Source organism: Anomalospiza imberbis, chromosome 5 (assembly GCF_031753505.1).
Source record: "Anomalospiza imberbis isolate Cuckoo-Finch-1a 21T00152 chromosome 5, ASM3175350v1, whole genome shotgun sequence".
NCBI lineage: Eukaryota > Metazoa > Chordata > Aves > Passeriformes > Viduidae > Anomalospiza > Anomalospiza imberbis.
Window position 1 is genome coordinate 55,348,443 of NC_089685.1, and position 23,452 is coordinate 55,371,894.

The 23,452-nt window shown below is 42.6% G+C and overlaps 1 protein-coding gene across 5 annotated transcripts in view; it reads left to right on the forward strand.

Moving 5' to 3' along the window:
• TMTC1 (transmembrane O-mannosyltransferase targeting cadherins 1) overlaps positions 1-23,452 on the forward strand; it is a 133,055-nt gene that overhangs the window by 17,744 nt on the left and 91,859 nt on the right. For 4 of the 5 annotated variants that reach the window (XM_068190916.1, XM_068190918.1, XM_068190919.1 and 1 more), the window contains 2 exons: positions 73-249; positions 1,664-1,870. In XM_068190916.1, the coding sequence (XP_068047017.1) occupies positions 73-249; positions 1,664-1,870 (384 nt within the window). The remainder of the gene's footprint in view (positions 1-72; positions 250-1,663; positions 1,871-23,452) is intronic. The other variant, XM_068190920.1, reaches the window with a different exon arrangement.

Consider the following 23,452-nt stretch of genomic DNA (forward strand, 5'->3'; position numbering starts at 1 on the left):
TGTTTGTGTGTCTGTAGTAAACATGAAAATAACAGAGAAGTTAAGATACTTTATGTCAATTCTGTTTTTCAGGAGTGTGGATCAGCTTTATGTTGGGGAACATTTCCCTCCCACTGCCTCCCCATTCTTTTTGCTGCTTAGTTTATTCCTTGGGACGTGTGCAATGCTGGTGAAAGAAACTGGAGTCACTGTGTTTGGTGTGTGTTTGATTTATGACTTCTTTTCCCTCTCCTACAATGGACTCAAATTGTAAGTAACTTGTTATGCTCATGGTTTTCAGATGTTTTCACCTGTTAGTCTAAAATATGTATTATTGTGGTATACAGCACTGGGGGAAATGGACTTGCCCTGCTGAATTAGATGGATGGCGCACATCTGACAAATTTGGAGGGCACCCACAATTGCATTCTTTGTTTTGTGGTGGTGGATTGTTTAGGTTTTGTTTTTTTTTTTTTTTTAATTTTTTTCTTACTCTCTTGCTACCTGATTACTTTTGTTGGGTAACTCGACCAGATGTGATGAACTGATCCCTAAAATGTTGAATTCACCCTGGCAAGACTAACCAGCTCTGTAAACTGTCACACCCTACATGAGCTTGTGTGTATCTGTGTTATAAAAAGGACACTGGATTTGTGTTTCTGCAGTGAATTAAATGAACAGAGCTGGCACAAGGCAAGAGCAGCAACTGTGGGGAGGAGAAGGGGGGACTCTCAGGAGCATCCTGGCTTCCCTCCCTTTGTGGCCCTTGCCCTAATGGAGACACACCACGTTTCAGACCTGCCCTCTGGCAGCATTAGCAATCGGCAGGGGATTCCTCCTCTTTTCACTGGATAAGTAGCTCTTAATGGTGTGACTGGTGGGCAAGTAGCCAGGGAGATTTCTGGGGGCTGACAGCCAACTTGCTTGTTAACACTTGCATTTACACCCTGACAGGCGTGTTTCAGGAGCTGCCTGGCTAAAGGGAACACAACTGTTAATTAACTGGAGGAAAATCTGTACCTTCTTCCTCCCTCCTTTCCTCAGTCTCCCCCTTCCCATAGGCCCACATTCCAGGGGGCCTCTTCAAGATATTTTTTTTTGTTTCAGTGGCGGCCAGTTGCCCAGATGTGGCACTATTTAGCTTGTAGGAATGAAGCTCTTTAGTCCAGATGTGCTGTATTTTTGTATCTTCTTTGGTTGCATTTATTGTGCGTTTATCTCTTTATGATGCTCAAGATTTTATGGCTGCATTTGACTTGAAGGGGCAGCAGAAAACAAACAGCCTTCTATGTGCTGCTGAAAACTTATCTGCTCCTTCTTCCAACCTGTCCAGATTGGTTTTCTGTTTAAAAGTGATGGAACGTCATTTGTTTTCTGCAGCAAAAAATTAGGAGTGACACCACAGTGCTTCCCATCTTAACAGAGGTCCAGAGAACAGCTTGGTAGAGGAATGCTCATCTTCTGTTGCTGTCAAGTCTCTAGGTTTAGTTAGGAACTAATAAATACTATTCTCTCAGCACACAAAGGCTTTTTTTGTGGATTAAATCAATGTTGTCTGTTGTAGTTTGATACCCTGTTGTGCCGATTTCATAGCATTCAACCTTTTGATAAGTAAAAGTGCAAAGAACACAAGTCCTGACACCCTTTTCTGTCCCCTTTCCCTCCTTTTGCTCCCCTTTCTCAGGAGAAACGGGGGCATTCACCAGAGGCCCGCCCGGCCGCCCGTGTCCTCTCCGTGCGGCGCGCCGCAGGTGCCGCTGTCCAGCCGGGAGAACGGGAAGCAGCGCTTTGGCCACCGCGGCGCCTGGAGCTCCTGCCACCCGCCAGCGCCCGAGGAGCAGCCCAGCGGGGGCCTGCCCGTGCCCAGCAGGGCCATCTGGGCCATTCGCAGGTACTGCTGCCCACTCCTGCTCCATCCTGAAATTGCCACAGTTTTCCTTGTGCTGCTGGAGAGGGAAGACAGGAGAAGGTGGAAGGAGGGAGAAAGGAGGAGAATATCTGAGGACACGTTAGTGGTTTTGTTCTCTTTGATCCTTGTATTTGTCTCTGTTTTCTCTGATGGATAGTGTCATAGAATTGTTCAGGTTGGAAAAGACCTCTAAGATTATAAAATCCAACCATTAGCTCAGTGCTGCTAAGCCTGCTACTAAACCACGTCCCACATCTACACATATTTTAAATACCTTCAGTGATGGTGACACCACTGCTTCCCTGGGCAGTCTGTTGTTGACAACCTTTTCAGGGTTGTCAGGAAAATGTTCCCAATATCCAATTTAAAACTTCCCTGGCACATCTTGAGGCCATTTCCTCTTGACCCCTTGGTTGCTACTAGGGAGAGACTGATGCCCATAGCAGGGGCCGGGAGGTTATCAATATAAAAAACATCTGTCTCATTCCATCATCTTGTTCCTTGTTTTTTTACTCCTGTTTCTTCCTTTCTTCCTACTGCTCCTTTCTCCCCTCCTTTGCTTTGTACTTTTTCCAGACACCCTCCCTCTGCCCCTGCTTTTGGGAACATCCCTTTCTTACACAAAGGGAAAGCCTCTCGCTTCCCAGCCTCTTCAGGAGAGGCTGCAGAAGCTGTGTTGGAGAGCCCGTGCACGTGGGATGGCTTCAGAGTGAGCTCCTCCACGCTGCCAATTGGCATTTGCTTTTTGGCAGCTGCCTCTTCAACTGTTGTGAAGGATTTCTGCTCATGGCAAATCAAGCCCTGCATGTACATAGCTGCTTTCTGTTTGAAAAGGGGCTCTCATGCTGGTGTAAGCTGCTCAGCTGCTCTCTTCTCAAGTGACTGACTGTGTACAACACACTTGCAATGACTTGCTGTGTAAGAGTTAGCTGTGGGATGCCCAAAGTGGAGCTGGCTTGGTCCCAGTGGCTGAGAGGGAAGCATGACTGTGAGAGTTGTGCTGTTGACATATTATATGATATGAAGCAGGAAGAACTCAAGACAATTTCTCTATTAAAATATATTCTGTAGTAAAAAAAAAAGTAAATCCTTGCTGTAAAAGAAAAAAGAAAGAAAAGATAAAGCTGCTGTTGAATCTGTAAGATTAATTATGCAATTTTTCCTTGTAATTCACATTTGTCTGACTTGTGTAGGTCTTCTTGCATGGCAAAAGGATGGAGGGAAAAAGCTTTAAATATTTCAGAAGCTCCAAAATTGGTGGACAGATTTGGCACAGTGAGATAGCTTCAGGTATCTTATTTAGTCTACCAGATTACTAATTGTAAGGTTTTAAATAGAATGTAGTAGTGGTGCACTGATCTGTACTTTTTAGTACTTGTAATGTGATCAAATAGGTTTCTATTTAATAATAATTTATTATACCTCTTCTTACTAGAGCTAACTGAAAAATGCAGGAAGGGGTAATGGAGGAATTAAGGGAATTGGTCTAATTAGCAGTAACTGGCGCTAGTTATGTAAATTCTTGGTGCAGAGATATTTTTGTTCATTGTTGTCACTTGCTCTTATCTTCAGCTATCCAGTGAATATGTGGGTTGCAGTCCCAGTTGCCTTTAGGAGTAAGGAATGAGTTAGTCTGGAGGAAGTTGTAGGTTTTATCGCCACAATTTATTGCAATTTTGGGGAATGCTGGCATATGCTACTGAGATGAGGTAACTAGAATCTCTTGTGGGTTTTATCCATCTCCCTGAGTTTTAAAACCTGAACGAGGCTTCTGAGTGTATGTGCCTTTCCATATGATATAAATGGGGAAGGACAGACAGGAACTTTCATGTCAGGCTTGTACTTGTGTTTGGGGTAATGCCTCAGTGCTTTCACGCTGGTGTGGTATGTGTCCTGTTGAGAATCACTATGAATGGCAATCGTCACTTATTCTTTTTCATGGTTTGTTGAAGCCACTGAAAACTGGAATCTAATTTTTTACCTTTTTTCTTTTTTTAAATGGTTTTGGTTATGCCATGTCCTATGTGCCTCACACTCTGTGTTGCTAAATGTGGTCCAGCCCATGAACACCTCCAAGCCACCTAATCACTCTGAAGGTTTTGAGCTGTATAAATAGCTGGGGACTGCAGTATAAGCTTCTTGAAAAACAAGACTCCACAATAGGTTGCATACTTTTGAAACTGAAATTTCTGTTTCTTTTTGGTGTCCTAGAAGCTCATTTTTATTGTGTCTGCTGGTGGTGCGACTCCTTCCTTGGAGTGGACCATAGACTGGAATCAATGCTGCTATTTTCCATGTATATGAACGGTTGCATGAGGTTTTTTTGTGTGTTATTTTTGTTTGTGTATTTTATTTTGATTTTTTTGTCAGGTTGCAGAAGAAGCAGCAGGTGTACCTGGAGCTGTGCCCAACAGCATCACTTTAACTCTGTGTTGTGTGTGCAAAAGAGAGTGTGGGAGCTCTCTACTCATTAGCATTGTGGGAACCAGGCCCAAAACCTCATTGATCCAAAATCCAATGAAATCCTAAAGGCTGTAGCAGGGATAAATGTGATCTGATGACTAAACTGGTGCCACTGTTTCCTCTTACAGTGGCAAGAGAAGGAAGGTGGAAATGCTCTGCAGAATGTGGTGCATTCCAGGGATGTCTGCACTGGCCCTAAGTTTGATAGACTGTGAGGAAAAATATGTTGAGGTCATAACATTTCTTCCCTGAGTCCCTGTGCAGTGTGCGTGGTCAGGGTTGAGCTGAAACAGATGCTGTCCTTCAGCATGAAGGAAGAGCACAGAGAGAGGTGGAGGGAAGATGCTGGCACACACAGTGTGGGACTATGTAGCAATTGCTTGGATTTTCCTCTCCTATTTCCAATCTTTGTGTAGAAATGATTTTTAATTTTTTTTCCTTTTTGACTAATATAATAGTGTAGCACATTTCTGCTTAAACATGGAATTACTGTTCAAAAAGCAGAAGTCAACTGAATTTCTGTTCCTTCCCCATGCCACACAGTGCAATGCTACGTCCTAGATTTGTAACTGATACAGACAGAACAGTGTGACCACTTTCCCAGATGTGGGCTTTCATGTGTGCAAACGTCACCTTTTCTTGAATTGTTAGAGGGTGTTTGATAAGAAAGTGTGGATATGAAACTGCCTGGGTTATAGAAGTGTGAGGAAAACACTTTCTGTTAGATGGGGTACAACTTCCTTAAATTTTGGTAAGTTGTTCCTAGTTGCACTTACACACCCTGGAGGTCAGTGGTGGTCACTTTCATATGCAAAGCACAGCAGCAAAAAGCAATGTGTGTCTCTGAGAAAAGCAGCAGGGAGGTAACTATTATTTATGTTGTATGTTTGACTTAATTAAGGCAGGAAACCTGGATACTTGTCTCTGGCCTGAAAGTTCCTTACCGTGCAACAGCAAAATAGCAAGGAAATGTTAAAGGGCTTTGCAAACACCAGTGCAAAAGCTGGTGGAGAAATTCCAGGGCAGTTTGCGATTGTCTGTGGTGAAAAAGGTCTGGATATGGGAATAAATCACACAGACTCCATTTCCTTCAGGGTGGAAATTATTCACATAACTCCTTTTTATACAGCTTTACAGACCTTGTGTGTGACTCCATTTGCTTAGTAGTTTTCTTGCCAATTACTTATTGGTTAGTAACAAGTTGTCACCCTGTATTAATTGGTCACTCAAACCCTCCGTGTGTATGTGCAGAAAAAGTTGTTTGTGAGAGAGAGTTTTCCTTTTTCTATGTACCGGTGTAACAAGAGTTTATACAGGTGCAAGTTGTTTTTCACCCAGGAATAGATTGTTATGCTAACGAACTGCTCACACCGGGATTGCTTTCACAGGGGAACTTGCAAAATGTTAGCCTGACAAGGCCAGCCATTGATTTTAGGAGAGCAGGCTTACTTTTATGAAGCCTTTCTTTATGATTTTTCTACCTTACTGCAACATCTGGGAGTCTAGCAGTCAAAATGCTTTTCTTCTTTAGGAAAGCAAAATGAGTAATCTGGAACATTAAGCAACAGAGCCAGCCTAGTCTTTTTCCTTCCTCTCTCGCTGGTGATGTCCTCAGGGTTGCAAGATTTTACAAATAAGGGATAAAGCTCCAAGTCTGTGATGCTCTGAGTAAAGGTTGGTATGAATTACCTCTGTGTGAAAGCAGAGAAGAGGAAGTGCTGCACTGTCACTGGCTATAGGCTGATTTCTTTATTTTCCTTAATTGATATTTAAAATGGAATTGAGAATAGGACAACACAAGTTTGCTCCAAAAGGCAGGTAGGGTCCTGAGTCCCAAGGCCTGAGGAGGCACAGTGTGCTGAAAGATGGTAGATTAGGTAAGTGTCATTGCTATCCTGGGATCCGTGGGATGCTGCTTCTGTGGTGTTGCAAGTTTTTTTTAATTCTAACAAGTTTGCTAAGGCTCTGCCATTCTTGCTATTTAGTAAGCTGAAGTTATGAATGAAGTTTGACTGCCTCTGGGGAGGTGGATTGCAGAGGTGGATTTGGCCTGTGGTTTATTCTTCTCTGGACTAAGTTCTTAAGATGGTTTTTCCATTGTCAGTCTGAGCAATAGCTCTCTCTACTGCTGTGTCTGTACAGTCTGTGTAGGAAATGTTGAGTGAATCTTTCTGAAGGCCATGAATTCCCCTGCAGTCAGTGACAATATTTATTGTCATGCACAGATGATACCTGAGGCCACCAGAAGGCTCTGCTAATCTAGAAACATGTGAGATGTGGCTGCCCCCATGCTTACAGCCTTGGATGCAGCCAAGGATTTACATTCTCTGGCCTGCAACTGGATTCCAGAGAACCCTGGTGTAATCTTGGGAAAATAATTACATCTCTCTGTTCCCATGGCATGTGCTGGAAGATGAGGCACAGTAATGAATGCTGCTTTTCTACTTCCATTTGTGTGATATGCTGGTTGTCTTCCATCCCCCTCACAAATGAGAAACAAAGCCAAGGATTCTCTCTTAGGCATGCTTGTGCCATTATGTGTCTTAATTTTTGAAATCTTCGAGTGCTGTTTCAGTACAAGTAACTGACTTACTGCTGGCAGGGGGAGGTTTAGTTAAGAACATCACTGCTTTGATATGGTGATGACTAAGGTTGCACGCATGCAGAAAAAGACTTGTTTAGACCTCATTGTGCTGCAAAAATATGCACTAGCCAGATAAGAAAGATCTGCTTTAATTTTGGCCTCCTTGTGTGTTTTTAGTGTGACAGTCTTTAATTACACTGTCACATAGCTTTTTCTTTTTTGCACAATCCCTGCTCGATTCATTGCCCAGCATGGATGGTGCTCACATAATGAGTAACTATTCGATATTTTGTTTCTTCCTGGTCCAGAGCATTGCCCCATGCCCTATTTACTTCATGTTATTCAAGTTCTGCTCTGAGACAGATTTACACTTCTCAGTAATTCGTCTGTGTACAGACTCCCAAGTGCTGGTATTTCCTTGCAGTTTGTTACTTAGGTCTGTAATCTTCTAAAGTACTTTTGGCATAGTTTCTGGATGTGTAACTTCCTTACTATTCAGAACAAGTAAAGTGAATAGCCAGAAATTTTGTAGTGGGGAACCACATGGATGTTAAGAGTTGGATTCACCTTTGTATTTACGTCATGGACATCTGCTGGTGGAGCAAGCAGACTGTCTGGTGGCAGCAGTAGACTGTGCTCTATAGGAGTCAGTCTTGAGAGATGGGGGGACCTGTTCCTTTAGCTATTTGCAGACAGAGGCGGCATAATGGTATGATATTCCATTCCAGACTTGGAGAGGAGTGAACCCAGCCCAGCATGTGCAGCTTCTTTTGGCAGCCCTTTTCTTCCTCTCTCCCTGGTTAGTTGCCCTGCCTCGTCTGCTGCAGCCTGCTCATCTCTTCTCATTTGCTTTTCTTTAGTCATTTAATTGCTTCCAGTCTTTGCTTCTCAGGCTTTGCCTTTTGGATCTTGCTGCTTTCCTCAAGAGCTACTGTGTTAGTCTCACTCCCAAGGTCCCTCCTGTGCTCCTGTCCCCTAAGTCCTTGCCAAGCCAATTCAAGGGCCCGGGTCTGTGTCCTTGTGCTGCCTGTTGCATCCTCCACGTGCTCCCCACTCCTCCCATCTCTCCGGTTCAATCTTCTGCCATGGTAGCTCTGCCCAGCATGGGGGCAAGGTCCCTCTGGATTCTTTCAGCTTTCAGCACTCACTGTCTTTGCTTATCTCCACTTCCCCTCTGCATGGGTTTCTGCTCTATGAGCTGCAAACCCCAGTTTCTTTTTGACCTCGTCTCTCCAGCTTTGGGGGTCCAGCTCTCCTCTGCCCTATAGCTAACTTGGGAGTTTTCCCTGTGCTGCCTTCGAGGAGGAGGGAGCATGGAGAGCCAGGCAGAAGCCAGGAGCCGGCTCTGCTCTGCTCTGGTGCTTGGGGTGGCATGGAGCCACAGTTGATCTCACTCTTGGCTTCCCTGTGGCTGGAAAAGTAGGCACTTGTGCATGCAGTTATTTGAATAGAAGAGGGTTGGTTTTAAATTCGACAGCCTTTGTTGGATCCTGTTTCAGCCACTGTTCTGGATAGCACTTTTTTTGCAGTACAGAAAAACACCTCTTTCCCTCTTTTTAAGTACTTCCTAGAAGGAAGAGGAAAGTAAATAATTTCTCCTGGACTATTTATATGTGACAGTACCAAGAGGCCCTGTTTATTTCAGTAAGCAGCAAATAAATGGAAGTAGTTTGCCTTCATGTACATTGAATGTCAGAAAAAAGAGACGAGACTGAGTCTGATGTTACTATTGTTAGCCGATGATGACTTAACATGTTCTAGCTTGTTTGGTTTTTTTTTTTTTTTTCTTTTCTAGAGAAGACTATTTAGTCTTCTAAAGATTCTTTAGACTTTGATTTAGTTCATGAAAATCCATTTTTGTGGAAACTGTGCCTTGGACAAAGAATGGTGGTACGCAAAACAGAATCAGGAGGAAAAGTTAATGACTGGTTTTGGGTTTCTTTTTTCCCCATCTTCTGAAAGATGCTGATCACCCATTCATTCGTGTGCAGAGGGAGAAGGTTTTTCTCTCTCATTAATGGGAATTGCGTTTAAGCCCTGCAGTTGCAGTCACTTCATTGTATGTCAGCCTCTTCTGTTCCCTGTGTTGCTAATTGGAAATCCCCAATTTGTAGGTGCAGCCTGTGTGTCCCAGAGCTGACTCACAGGAGTCTCTGTTCATTCCCTTTGCTTCACAGGACTGCCTTTCTATTCACAGCTCATGGCAGTCTCATTAAACCAGTGTTTGAAGTAGCAGTGTGTCCGTGTCCATTGGCTTTCTCTGAAAGCCCTGTCAACCACTGTCAAAGAATTAACAGCGCTGAGAAACAGGAACAAACCCTAATGGCTTGCAAGGTCATTTTCCTTGCAGTAAATCTGGGTTAGTTTGGCACAAAACAGTATTTCAGTCACCCAGGGGAAAAAAAAAAAACCAACCACAACACCTGAAGATGGATGATACCGAGATTATTGCAGGTATTTCCCTGGATAGCAAACCTAATTGAGCAATTTCTCTCTTACACATTGACTTCTAGGCATGTTTTTTGTTATCTTTTTGGAAACTTTTAGGCTGTTCTCAGAAGTAAAGGACTCAGCTGTAACTACCTACCTCATTAATGACTGATGCTTTCCAAGCTGGTCCCTGTTTCCTCTGTGAACCTGGTAATCACAGCATGTATTAAGGGAGGGACAGCAGACTCTCAGAACCAAGTTGCTTGGCTTTAAGTGTTCACGGGCTGATACAAGCAATCATTTGCTCAAAACCACAAGGACGCCAATCTCATCAAGTGCGACTTCAGGTGGATGATTTTGGTTGTGTGATAAGGGTTACTTTGATTTTTTTTTTAATATGAAGTAGCTGTTGAGATTTAATATTTGGTTTAAAAAGTATAAAAAAAAATCTTCTGGCATGTGTAAAGCTTCTCCCATCCTCCCTGTATGCTTTCCAAGATGAACAGATTCTTCCCTGACTAGAAACTTAATCTTCAACTTAATCTAGAGTATTAAATCCTCTTTCACATTTCTAATGCAGTTATCCCAATATTCTTTTCCATCGAGTGCATTAAAAACCTTAATCTTCTACTTGGCTTGGAAATGCTGGAACACACTTTTCTCTCTTGATCTTTGAAATGCAGATTTTCTGTTTCTATTCTTTTAAGCAATTTCCAGAATGTGAATATCCAGGAAACTGCAGTGGAGAAGGGACTCTTGTAAAATGCATTCCACGTTCCAAACATCCATGTTAAAATTCAGATATTGGCCAAAGTAAGCCGTGAAAGGTGAGGTTTGTGCTTGGGCTGTTGGAATGCTGCTGTCGAGTGTGTGCTTTCCAGGTCTGATGGGTCTCACAGCATCTGGAGACACCCTGCTTTGCCTTATGAGTTCTCATTGCCTGCCACAGCTGATAATGGAGTGGTTTAAATTATAATCTTCTACTGGGATATGCTGTGGTGGTTGTTTTGAATTCTTTTTTTTTTTTCACCTCCTTTCAAAAAGTTAGGTTCTGTTTTCTTAAGAACGTATTATTCTTTTGCCATGTGGGTAATGCAGTTGTTCCCTTTGTTTAAAGTTTTGGTTGGCAGCATGTTTGCTGTAGATCCTCTGCTGGGGGCTGAAGTCTGCTCAAATCTCTCCTTTTGTGACCTGTGAAATCCCTTGGTTTTGCAAATCAGCTCTGGTGTAAGGAGATACTAAACATAAAGTTCTTACTTTGAAACTAACTATGGTTGCACTTTGGTTGTGCTAGTATAAAAAGTATGGAATAATGTACTGTTCCATTTAATCTGTGTAAGATGCCAGTAAACCCTCTGGGTGTTCTTCCTAAGAGGAAAATTAACAGGAAAATATTGACAAGAAACTTTTCCACTGATTGTTCACAGTAAAATTCAGGGAAAGAGTAATTATCAGTTAGAGGTGGAAGGGAGATGGAACATTACTTTTATATCCTTCTCATAAAACACAGCTTTATCCCCTCATACACCACTGTTACACATACAGTTCTTTCAAGACCATGCTAGGAATTTCTGCAGAGACCAAACTGGTGTAAAATGATGGCCTTGGGTTCTCTTGGGAATATTTTGGTATTAGCTGATTTAATTGCATTTACCATAATCTCTGCCTAATCTCATGACAGCACCTTCTATCACTGCAGCTGTAAATTATCTGTAAAAGTTGGAAGCAGAGATATATTTTTTTGTTTTGTTTTCTGGTAGCAAACTCAATTAATGTGTTGTTTTTCTCCCTCTTGTCTCCTGTTTTCTCCACTGTTAATTATATCAAACATTCATTTCAGCAGATGAGTTGCTTACAATACAAATGTTTTTGGTAAAAGCATCAGGAATTTTCATTTTAGAAAGCTGTCATCTGGTCTGTGGTCTAAATGGCTGCTAATGCTGGTCTTTCCAATCAGTCTGTTATGATCAGCATTCCTTTGCTGATCTTGGCTGGCATACTGTGGATTCACTGTCATGATCCTGCCTGTGGTCCTGAATGGTATCTCCATTGTGGAATTACTCACTATGGAAAATTGAATTCCTTCATTCATTGTCCATACAAGCTTTTGGAGATGATGGACAGCTTTCCACCCAGAAGGCATTTGTTTATGCATTTTGTCTAGTGCTATGCATTAATATAAATAGAGGAATTTTTGCACGATATTTCTTCAAGGGAAAAAAATAACCCAAAAAATAATTCCTTTTACTTTAAGTTAGGATTTGTCTGTTGAACTCCTATTAGTATATTTAACATAATAGAAGAACACACCATATCAAACCAGGGATCCATCTAGCTCAGTGTTCTGACTGTGGTCATTACTGGATGCTTACAGAGAAGACAAGAATGGGAATGGGGCCAGGACAGGGTCATCTTTCCTTACTGTGGCTGCTGAACATGTGCCAGGCATTGATTTAGAGTCCATGGATCTGGATGCTGTGTCTAGAGTACTGTGTTTAAGACTCTTCATGGACCTGTCCTCTGTAGAGTTGCCTAATTTCCTTTTTAGAACTCTTCTCTCCTCTGACTTTGAGGGCCTCTTTTCGCTGTGAGTTCTGTGATTTTAATTACACGCCATATAAAGGAATCTTTTTCTTTGCTTGAAACCTGATAATTTCATTGGGAGCCCTTTGACTTTGTGTGATAAGAAGTAGAAAGTAATTTTGCTGGTTCCCTTGCTCAGGCCCATCATAATTTTGTAGTATCTCTGTGTGTACTCCCTTCCCAGGGTGGAGAGCCCTGTTCTCTTGACTCTCTCCTCAATCAGACACCATTCCATGTGTCTGATGAGCCTTATTACCCTTTCCTGTACCTCTTTGATTTCTATTAGATCCTCTGGGAAATGGGCAGAGGAAGGGAAGGTCTCAGAATATCATGCAGTACTCCAGATGCTGGGACTTGGATTTTTATTCATTGTATTATTACTTCTGTTTTTCATAAGCTGCTTTTTTTTTTTTGGTGCTGATTTATGGCATCACTTCTTTCTTTATTGTTTATTATTTTGTTTTGATTGGAGTCTGTTTAGGTAATATGTACAGTAAAAATCAGAATGGAAAAATCTGAGTATATTTTATTACTGTGTTTTCTATTGTGTGTACTGGCTTTGGCTGTATCTGCCTGGCCTGTTCCCCATTACAAAGGAAAGGCTGGAGTGAGATGCTGAACTAAGCTGAGATGAGCCAGGCTGATTTTGGGGCCAGAGATTACACCATCAAAATTTGCAGTTGCTGTATCTGGGTCTCAGTTACCTAGATGTGGGTTTACAATATATCCTTCTTTGGGATATAACTCCTCTTTGGGGATCAGTTAATATCTCAAAGAAACCTTGGGCAAGGCTTGTGGGCTGAGCAGAAGGGCAGAATCCCCTCGAGTCTGTGCTCTATCACTCAGGGAGAAGCATTACCTCTCAAAACCAAAGGGCAGAAAGTTTGAGCATTTGCTCAAATTCACAAACATAAAATCTGACATAAAGCAGAGACTTAATCCAGGATTTCCCAAATCTTAAGCAGATCTACCTCAACAAAAGTCTTCCTCCCAGTAAATTGACAATTTCTTTCTTAAAATTTGCTGAAAGTATAGAGCCCCCCTATCATCCTCTTCTTTCCTGGAAGCTGAAAGCTTCAGCATTTGTTGCTTTTGAGTACTAAGATCTAGACAGTGTAAGCCATGAGAGCTGCTGACCCATGGCTTTCATGTCACTATTTGTTGCATTATTTACTTTGATCTGATGTAGCCTCTTGACTCCATCAAAAGCACCTTTCAATGTGAATTAATTAAAAGAACTGCATTTTCTTCTTTCAATTGCCTTTAAAAGAGAAATGCTCCTAGGTGGCATTAAGGTAGGAGAGAAGTGTTTTTTTTTGTCTTCACAAGCTGTGCTTTTGTCATGAACCAAAGGCTTTCTCTGCCTTCCCTTACACTTTGGGAATCTGGTGTTTTTATGGATTGAAGGTGCTTTTTCCTGGGAGTTTGGAAATGCCAGAACCAAATGAGACTCCCTCAGTGGCCAAAATTGTCCCTCACCAGCCCAAATGAACAGCTTTCTTATAGGGAAGATGACTTTAATATTGAAGCAGAACACTCAGTTAATTATAAGGTGTGAATAAGGAATATGTTTCACAGTGCCTTGGCAATTTTCTGAGTTCACTGATCCGTAAACAAGATTATTCCCTAATAGTCCTTCATCTCTGCCATTATTGCACAAGGATATTCAACTTGAAATTAAATTAAAAATTATCATCATTAAAGTTAGTTGAGCCATGGCTAATCTTTTGAGAATGTTTCCAGGATTAACTATTTTAGATTTGCTCAGTTACTTGGGGAAGAGAAAATTTTTTTGTCATTCTTCCTGTGCCATTTTTATAAAGACCACACTGTAGCAACCCTCTGCTGAGAAATACGTGAATTAGACCAGTTTTTCTTTCTATATTTCTTTTCAAATTCCTTGACACTTCAGGCAGCTGATGTTTTAGGGAGGAAGTGCTTCTTCAAGGTACATGGTGGTTTTTTTGCAGTTCTTTCAGCTTTTGCTAACCCAAGAGCAAGGGACTGAATTTGATTCCTGACTGCCAGCTGTCCAGCCCAGCTCTGTCTGTGGCCCTCAGCCTGTTTGTATGGGAAGGAAATGACACGGGCTATTGGTGCAGAAATGTCTCACAGTTTGTGATTCCTTGAAGTAATTTTTACCATTACTTGAGCATCATTGTAGATTTTTAAGGTCAAGAGGGACCATTTATGATCATCTAATCTGAAACAGAGCATGGTGCGAGAGACAGAGCTCCATGTAAGAATTACTGCAGGAAGCCTGTGCTTCTCTGTGAGCTGTGTCACACATCTGTCAACAGCCCTGACTTTAAAGACTCGATGTGAGGGAGTATTTGAAATAATCCTTAGGTGAATGATTGCAGCTGTTCTCACTGTTAAAAAAGTCCCTATTTCTGGTTTGATCCATCTAATTTCAGATGCCAAGTACTGCATCTCATTATGTTTTTTTCCAGTAGATCAAACAGGGCTCTCCTTGCTGAAAGTTTTGCAGTCTGTGATTGTTTTTTATTGTTCTTCCAGATAGAAGGCTGGGCTTCCTCTGGGTACATCTACTCAGCAGTTGCTGTTGTGATGCAGTTTATGTATTTGGGTTGGAACAAGTCTCACATTAGATAGTTAGGTCCTGCTAATAATATGTCTGCACTGGCATGGAGATCAGAGTGGGTAAAGCAAGCTTTCTAAGCATTTGCCAATCTTTGTTTTGTTTGTTTTTAATTTTTTTTTCCTTTGGATGTCATGCTAAACTGTTGGAAAGCAGTAAAGCACAGTTATGTTTTGCAGTGCAAAACTGACATATTGTAAAAGCTTTGCTGAGAAAAACCAACTAGATCAGAGTAAAATGAGCGTATCTTTGATACTCAATCCCTGTGGAGCAAGAACAAGCTCTTCCCGTGTGCTTGTTGTGTTTTTAGCACAAAAGTGTTTCAATCTTAATTGGAAAATTAGTCATATGAGGAGGTGCACTTATCTTGCATCTGCACACACAGATGACATTTGGATGGTGTGCTGCTCCTGATCTTGGCGCTGCCACGCATCAGCAAACGCAAGTGCTCCAAGTTTGGAACTGACATTTTGTCTGGAAGGGCTGTGAGCCAACACATGGTCTTTGAAAGGCTGCACTGAGCCCCTGCTCACAGTGGTATAGCTGGAGAAAAGGGAGTAGAGAAAATTTGGAATGATTGTCCCTTTTAACACAAGATTGTCCCTCACAATGTGGTTCCTAGCAGGTTTTATGTTGAATTTACTTTTAGAAACCAGAAAATAGATAGATTTGATTTATATATTTCATATCCAACATGTTTTATAAACAGGAAACATAATTTCAGAGGGGAAAAATGCCTTCTGCTGAGTTGCTGGCAGCCCTACCTAGAGTGTGTAGGAACCTGTCAAGAAAACAGGGCTGTCAGGTGTTGACCTACACAGATGATGCTTCATTTGTGAGATTCAGTTAGATTGAAGTGCAAAGTAATATGAATAACTTGGCTTCAGGTTCAGTGTTTAAGAATGCATAAGACCAGAATATTTGCATTGTGCCTTTATACCCACTGAGACTGTGACCCAGCTGTCAGACTACTCTGTGGTTACGATTATATTTTACATAACAACTTTTCATATTCTCATATTTGATTTTTTTTAAAGCATCTGTCATTACCTCTCCAGAAACCCCTTACAAATTAGAGGTGCACCTTGCATAACTGAAGAGCAATTACTGTTCCATTACTAAGTAATGAAGTGCACACTTGTACGAAAAGAAAGATGACTCAAGATTTGATAAAGTTCAGTAAGATTCTTAAGATAATTTCTGGAAGTGTTTTCTGCCATCAAAGCTTATATTTTAGTAGGTGGCAGATCTTATATCTAGTATCTTACTTAAAAAAATATTAAGGAAGAAAAAACATATGTGAGAGCTTGAAAAAGGAAGCTGTTTTCATATCAAACTCAAGGCAGATGTTTGGACAAAAGATGCCTCCCTGCCATGGGAGGACACGAGAGTTTGTGATTCTGATACTGACTTAGTGTGGTGAGTCAGTGTGTTCTTGTCCCCCTGGTAATCCTGTCAGGACATGAAGGAAGCTTCAGGGAAGGCAGGAGTCCTGGGAGCACAGTATGGTGTGGTCGTCCCCCAGTTTATGTTTGAAGACAACTTTGGCTTTCATAGAATCATTAAGGTTGAAAAGGACCCTCAAGGTCATGGAGTCCAGCCATTAATCCAGCACCACCATGTTCACCACTAAACTACAGCCCCAAAGTGTTTCTGAACACTTCCTGGGCAGCCTGTTCCAATGTCTGACCACACTTTCAGTGAAGAACTTTTTCCTAATACTCAATTTAAACCTTCTCTGGCACAACTTGAGGGCATTTCCTGTTGTTGTATCACTTGTTGCCTGGGAGAAGAGGCTGACCCCCAGCTCAATACAACCTGCTTTCAGCACTGCAGGGCTTCTTGTGACCCAAGAGCAGGACCCAGCACTTGGACTTGTTGCATCTCACACAGTTGGCCTCAGCCCATTGATCCAGCCTGTCCTGATCCTTCCTCTGTTGTGGTTCAACACTCCCACCTAGCTTGGTGTTGTCTGTAAACTGATGGAGGGAGCACTCAGTCCCCTTGTCCAGATCATTGATAAAGGTATTAAACAGAGCTGGCCCCAGTGCTGAGCCCTGGGAACACCACCAGTGACCAGTCCCCAGCTGGATGTAACTCCATTCACCACCACTCTCTGGGCCTGGCCATCAGCCAGATTTTTACCCACAAACACTGCACCTGTCCAGACCATAGGCTGCCAGTATCTCCAGAGAAATGCTCTGGGGAGACAGTGTCAAAGGATTTAGCAAAGCCTTTTCAGCTGGATAATGTTGCAAGGCTCTTGAGGGAGTCCAGATGGTGCCCCCAGGGCCAGCTTTTGAGATGTGGGATTCCCTGTGCAATCACTTGCAGGGTAATGCTCTCTTCCAGTTATGAATTTTCTTCTCTTGGGCACCCCAAACGCTGAGGTACTTAAGCAGGAAATTATTTTGAACGTTTAGGTCCTTACATTTAATGCTTTTTTGAGTAGAGCTTAGTGTGATGATCACAATCTGCTAATCCCTCTAGCACAGTCCCCCAGTAAGTGGGACACATAATCATGATGATTACTGGGTCAGTGCAGCAGAACAGCTGGTGTAGATTGCTGGCGTTCTGTTTGTGTTCAGCACAGATGAGGTTTCCACATCTCCAGTATCCTCATGATAAGGCTTGCAAGCTTAGGGAATGGGATGGTTGGCAGTGCAGATCTCACCAGCTCGCTGAACCTCCCTCTGGAGATTCTTCTTGCTTTCTTAAACTAGGCTTGGTGAATTTTAGATCATTGGTTTGTAAGGCCTTTCCCAGTCGGTTAATGCTAATTTTCTTGGACCGCTTCTCTGATGGGACTTGCTGTGGCTTTAGCAAGAAGGGAGATGCACTCTCTGATTCAGTAAAAGAAAAAAAGCCCCAAAGCTATGGAAACCAATACAGTCCAGAAAATAATCTGCAAACGATCGCTTTTGTCAAATGAACATCAGGTGGTAAGGGACTATTTGGCTTATCAGACATGGAACTTCTTATCATGCACAGCCAGTTATGTAATTCCTTTAACAGACTAGCTCAGTGCTGTGTGTGTGTCCAGTTGGATTGTCTCCAAGGCTCCCCTTGGAAGGCTGTTTGTCTGACAAGCTTGCCTGAAAAGCTTTCCTTTCCTTGCCTAAAGTTCTCAATAGCCAATTTTTGCCCACTTAATCCTTATGTTTGTGCATCTCTTATATCCTCCTTACTTTTCCTGCCTGCATGTTAATGTGTAGGCACACAGAACTAGAGAGACTGTCGAGGTACAAACCTGGGGTTAAAATCTGAGAATCCAGGAGTGACTCTTTATTTTGTAAGTGTTTCTGGAGAGGGGACACAGGATTGCCGTTTCTTGTTACTAAATAACATACTAACCTTCTCACTGGCTTTGTCTAGGCAGGTTTTGTGGAGTGATGATGGCTGATACTCTCCAGAGAACTTGGTTTTGCTTTTGCCAAAGAGAAGTGTATGTTTGGAGTGCATATTTTCATTTTTATTTATGTCCTTTGGTCAAGTGCCATGAGAATCTCAGCAGTTTCAGAAAGTTAAGCTTTTCATTCAGACTTGCAACCATTTTGAGAAAGCACAGAACAAAAAACATCAACTGCAAATATGAGGGATGAAAAAAATGCCATCAGGATCCCCACCAGATATGTTTCAGGTAATTTTATGGGCGAGTGAAGCACTAGAGAGAGCCTCCTCCTGCTTCATCTTGGTAACTGGCATGCAGGAAAAGTGAAGTTGAACTATTTTGTATAGTGGCTTGTGCTTATGCCTTGTTGTACACTAGTGTACAACACTAAAGAGATGAGAACTGAAACTTAAAACTGGACTAAAACGTAAACATCAACGCTTTCCCCACATGTTAGTGAAGGAACTTGCTGCTTCTTGTTTTTTTCTGGACTCCCAGAGGCTTTAGTTCTCATTGTGTCAGGCCTTTTGGAGACCCCAGTTACCTTTCCATGAGTGTGTTGGATAGGTTTCCGTTGCTATGCCAATGGCGTGCTGCTTGCCTGTTATGTCTGAAAAATTGTTAAAAAGATTTAGCCTGTAAGTCAATAACATAATCATGGTTTAGGAAAAGGATCATTGTCTTTCCCTGCCTGGTAGTGTACTTCTGGGTCCCACAGGGTTGTCTACCCAGGGGGAGACATCTGCCTGTTCTTCTGTCTTTGCCATGGGTTTCTATCCACAAAGTCCCATAGAAAGATTGCCTGTTACTGGACAAGAGTGATTTGATCCTTTTTGGGTGGACAGTCTGAAAGGGATGCAAAATCTCCAGGGGAAGCAAGGTGTGCTTCTTTCATCTCTGTCCCCCTTGGAAGATGTGTAGACACAGTCATGCTCAGGCTTGGTCCAGCCCCAGGGCTGACTGACTTTTCTTCAGCCATGGGGTGAAGCTCATGGGGTCTTTCCATGGCTGCAGCTGGCCTCCATGGACACATGAGACAATGCAGCAGCTGCTGTTGGATGGGCTGGAGTTCAGGCTGCTGCAGGGTGAGGGAAGTCTTCTGTGGGCTGGGTTATTCTGTCCCTCAGCTGCTGAGCATCAGCTTCAGGCTCTCCAGCTCTGACTAAGAGGCACCCATCACTCAGCAATGGTACCAGCTCCTTTCAAGCTAAAGGAAAAAAAACCAGAGAGGAAATAACTTGGAGCTGCATATATTAGTGGTCTGAAGTGTTTCTGGATCGGAGGAGACAAAATAAACTTTCTGCATGAGTTTGGATGTGTGGTGCTCAGCTCCCTCACCGTGCTCTGACAGCGGAGTGATATGAAGGCATTTGGCACCTTCCAGTATTGGCATCAGGAAGAGACTTGGTCGTCTTAACACCTCCCAGCAGTTGGGTAAGTAATTTCCTGAGAGCAGAGGAAGGAATGTTGTCCTTCCCTCTCCCTGGCAGGCTTTGGGAGGTGAATTCCTTTGTTTTAGAAACAAATTTGATCAGAAAACATTCTTTTCTGTAACAAAAATAGAATTGTGGTACAGTCTCTCAACCTGATGTGAAGACTGAACACTTCTGTTGCAAGGAGGAGCCTTTGGTGTCAGGCAGTAGATGACTTCATGCATGGATGCCACACTATCTGCTCTGAGTAACAGCCATGGTGTCAGATATGTACTGAGGTCCAAAGAGATGAAAATGCACAAGTGTGAGGGGTTACAGATTTCTTCTTTACTCTTCTGGTGTTGTCGTTCGGTAAAATGTATTATATGGAGCTATTTATGTTAAACAGAACCCAAGCAGCTCTGCTCCCCAGTTTCACCTGCTTTATTGCTCCTTCCTGCCCACATGCTGTGCTTGCTCTGGGTGGCTGAAGTGGATAGAACCTTTGCTTAGGATGTGTGCCAGCCTCCTAGATAATCACAGTGTTCCCCGACCTGCTGCCTTCGGGAAAGCATTTGTGTTCTGCTGAACTCACAGCTTTGCGGATTGTCTTTTCTGCCTGCAGCAGTATTGAGCCGTCACCAAGAACCTGCTTTTTGGGGTTTTCTTTAAGGGAAATAAGAATTACAAATGCAGCAAGTTATGTGAATGAGCCCCTTTATTTTCCTTTCTATCCCTGCCATGGTGGTAAGGATGTATTAAGGGCTTTCCTAACCTTAGTTCACTTTGATGGAATGGTGCTGGTGAATTATGAAGTAATGAGTGTGTAAAATTCGGTAGAAATGAAATTGTCCCTTTAGTTCTACTTTTCTTTTGTAGACAAATTTGTTAAGCAAGTGGATGTGTATTTATGGATTAGGTACCATCTTCCCAGAAGACACAAAGAAATTAATACACACAGACCATGTTGCAAATTGCATTTAAATAGCTATTGCCTTATTTTGCCACACTTGAGTGGGAAATCATGCTGCACAGAGGAATAATGGCTGTGTGATAAATCTCAAAAAAAGTGCAGAAGAGACGTCCTTGTAATGAGAGATGATATTTAGCAACTGCTTTGTTTGGCATGGTGTGGATGCTGTATTTGGATGCAGCAATTTTGTAGGTGTGGTGAGAAAGCAGAGGAGGGCCAGGAGAAAGGAAACTGACTCTTGAATCACTATTTTCAATCTCAGCCAACTTAATGTTGCGTAATAGGAGCACAGTCTAGCAAAAGCACTGCCAAGAGATAAACTGCTGGGGTTTACTCTTCTTCCTGCACTTCTCTGGCCTCCCAGCATCCCCTCTGCTGTTCTCTGCAGCACAACTTTCTATCTGAGGCAGTTGGTATGTTGTCAAATATTTTTGTCTCCTTTTTTTTGGTGGTGAAGTTTTCCTTGCTGTGAAATAAAAGATCCTGCCTTACTCCCTTCTTCTTGCTCTGTGAGTTTTAATTAATGTTTTTGCAAAGCGTGTTAAGATCCTTGAATAGCAGTGTGGTTTTGGCACTGCTTCAGTCTCCTGGAGAAAAGTGTATGCCTTGGAGTCTAGGAAAAAAAAAAAATCTAACAGGTTTTTAGGTTTAGAAAAAGACAGGTAAAAAGCCCAAACTTGGTGGTATAAAAACACCTGCTTTTCTTTAACTCACATAATCTTAAACTTTAGTCTGATAAAAGCATATGTTTGTTTTTTTTTAGTAAGTGGAGTTGGGTGTCTTTCTTCCCGAAGGTGGGAGTCATCCCTATTGAAATCTTAGGAACAATGTTCATTTTGCACTAGTTTATTTCTAGAATGCTGTTTCTTTACACAGCCTTCCATTCTCTATTCTCATGATAGAAATTAAAAGGAAACTTTGAAATGTGTCAGCTGTTCTCTTAAACGATAGAGCACATCCCTTTTTTAAGCAGTTGAAGGAATGGAAACCACAAAACCTTCTGGATTGAAATTGCTTTCAGTCCAGAGTAGGGTAAATAAAGATGTTGAGTGTGTCCTATATAAACTATGCCAGATCAGGCTGACTGGGAAAGCCCTTTTTCCCAGTCTCCGTTAGGAATGCTTTGAAGCAGGTCTCTGTTTCAGGTTGTTACCGCAGTGCTGAGATGTAAACTGGCAGCAGGACAAAACTGGTGAAGAGGTCACCCACTTCTCAGTGTTGACCCAAATGTAAGAAAGGTGTTCGCAGTGTTTGGGGATTTTTTTGGCATGGTTGACTTGCTTACAAAATACTCTTAGGGATTCCAGTGTTAGGAATGTTAGGAGTCACATCTGTGGTTCCTCTAAAGCGGTTAGCTTCATCATGGGAACAGTTCTGCATTTTCCACATGCTTGCTTTTAAAAGTGTCCATGAAGCAGCTTGAGGACATCTGGGAGGATGGATAAACTGGTGCTTCTGGAAATTGAAGGTGAGCCATTTGCGATGAAAAGCTGCTTGTTACAAAATGTTTACTTGCTAGTGAAGGTGTGTTGTAGCAAGCACAAACACTAGCTCCTTCTTTAGAGAGTGCAAGGAATTTTGTGTCCTGTATCCTCCCATTTAATTTCCAGTGATGGTGATGTTGCCATTTTTTTGTGCCAGGCACTGCTATGGATTGTTTGATTTAATCCACTCTGCCATTCTGGAGGTGAAATCCTTGAAATTTCTGATGGGAAGTGTGACCATGGTCTATATGTTCCTGGAGAACCCTTGGATAGGTAGTGTGGTAGACTGTGTGCTGGACAGTTTGCCTACATACACAGAGACAGAGGTGACAGTTACCAAAATTTGTGTCTGAGGAAAAGCCCAGCAGTGCAGCTCATGCTGAACTTGGCAGTGATTGAGGGGGGGGATGCTCCTTAGGGGTTCAGCAGCTGTGGGGCAGCCATGTGCTCCCCCTCAGACCTGAGGTGTGTGGTCCCCAGTAGCCTGCCCGAGTTCTGCATCTCGGGAACTGTTTGGTCCCTGGGTTTTGGCTGAAGCAGATGGCTGAGGTGGGATTGACACAGACAAGCTGCAGGCCATAAAGCAAGTATCTCCACCTTGTTTTTCCAGAGCTGCCTCTGCCAAAGTTCTGTAAGACAGGCTGGCACTTAGGATTCTGGATAAGCTCTCTTCTGGCCTTCTCATTATTGATTTTAAACATGTGTTGCCATATCAACGTTATTTGTAGTCATCTTATTTTTTTCCCTGCTAAAAAGCAGTCTGTCCATGTGCTGGTATTGTGAGATGATAGAAGCTTTTTCCTTTTATGAATCTGTCTCTTTGACTGACCCACAGAGCAGCAAAGGGAAAGCTAACCTTGTGCTTTTTGAGGCTCAGCAAGATATTTTTCCATCAAAGCTGGCATCAGTTGCTGTGAACTCAAAGGCAGGTGTGCCAAAAAGGTGAAAGTATCTTGGACTCTTGTGCACAAGAAATACCAGATCCAAAAGGTATTTTCTCCATTAGTTGCTCTAATTATTTTTGTGAAGCCTGAGCTGCATCTGGACAGTGTGAGTTTGGAGGAACTGAGTCCACAGGAGATGAACTCTCTGTTGCTGACTGGGAGAAAGAGGGTCCCCAGAAGATGACTCAGAGGGGAGGATGGCTCTGCATCCTCCCCATGCACTGATTGAAAAGGGTGCATGGGGTGCCCATTTCCATTGACTAAAGTCAGCCTTTCTGAATACCCCCTCTGCTGCCACTGTTCTTGCTGGGGTTTCAAACAGCTTTCACCAGGATTTTAGGTGAAAGCTAAAACAAAGCTTGGGGTGCTTTGTTTTGTGAGAGTAGATCGGTCTGTCAGATTCCCACTGAGCGCTGTCTGAGGCAGAGCAGAGAGGGCAGGAGAGGGAGCATCCCCTCCTGGGTGGGGTTGATGATCCTGAGCAGTGATGTGCTCACACGAGTGCTGTAAATCATGACTGCTGGGTTGGTCAGTGCCAGGAATGCTGGCAGGACACGGATGGATAGCACCCGGTGGGATTGTCTCATTCTTCATCAAGTGCTGGCTCTCTACCAAGAGTTGTTCTGAAAAATAATCATAAAGAAGGGGAAAGAAGTTATGGTTCCTGCTGTGAAGTCAGCAAGAGCTAGCTGTTGACA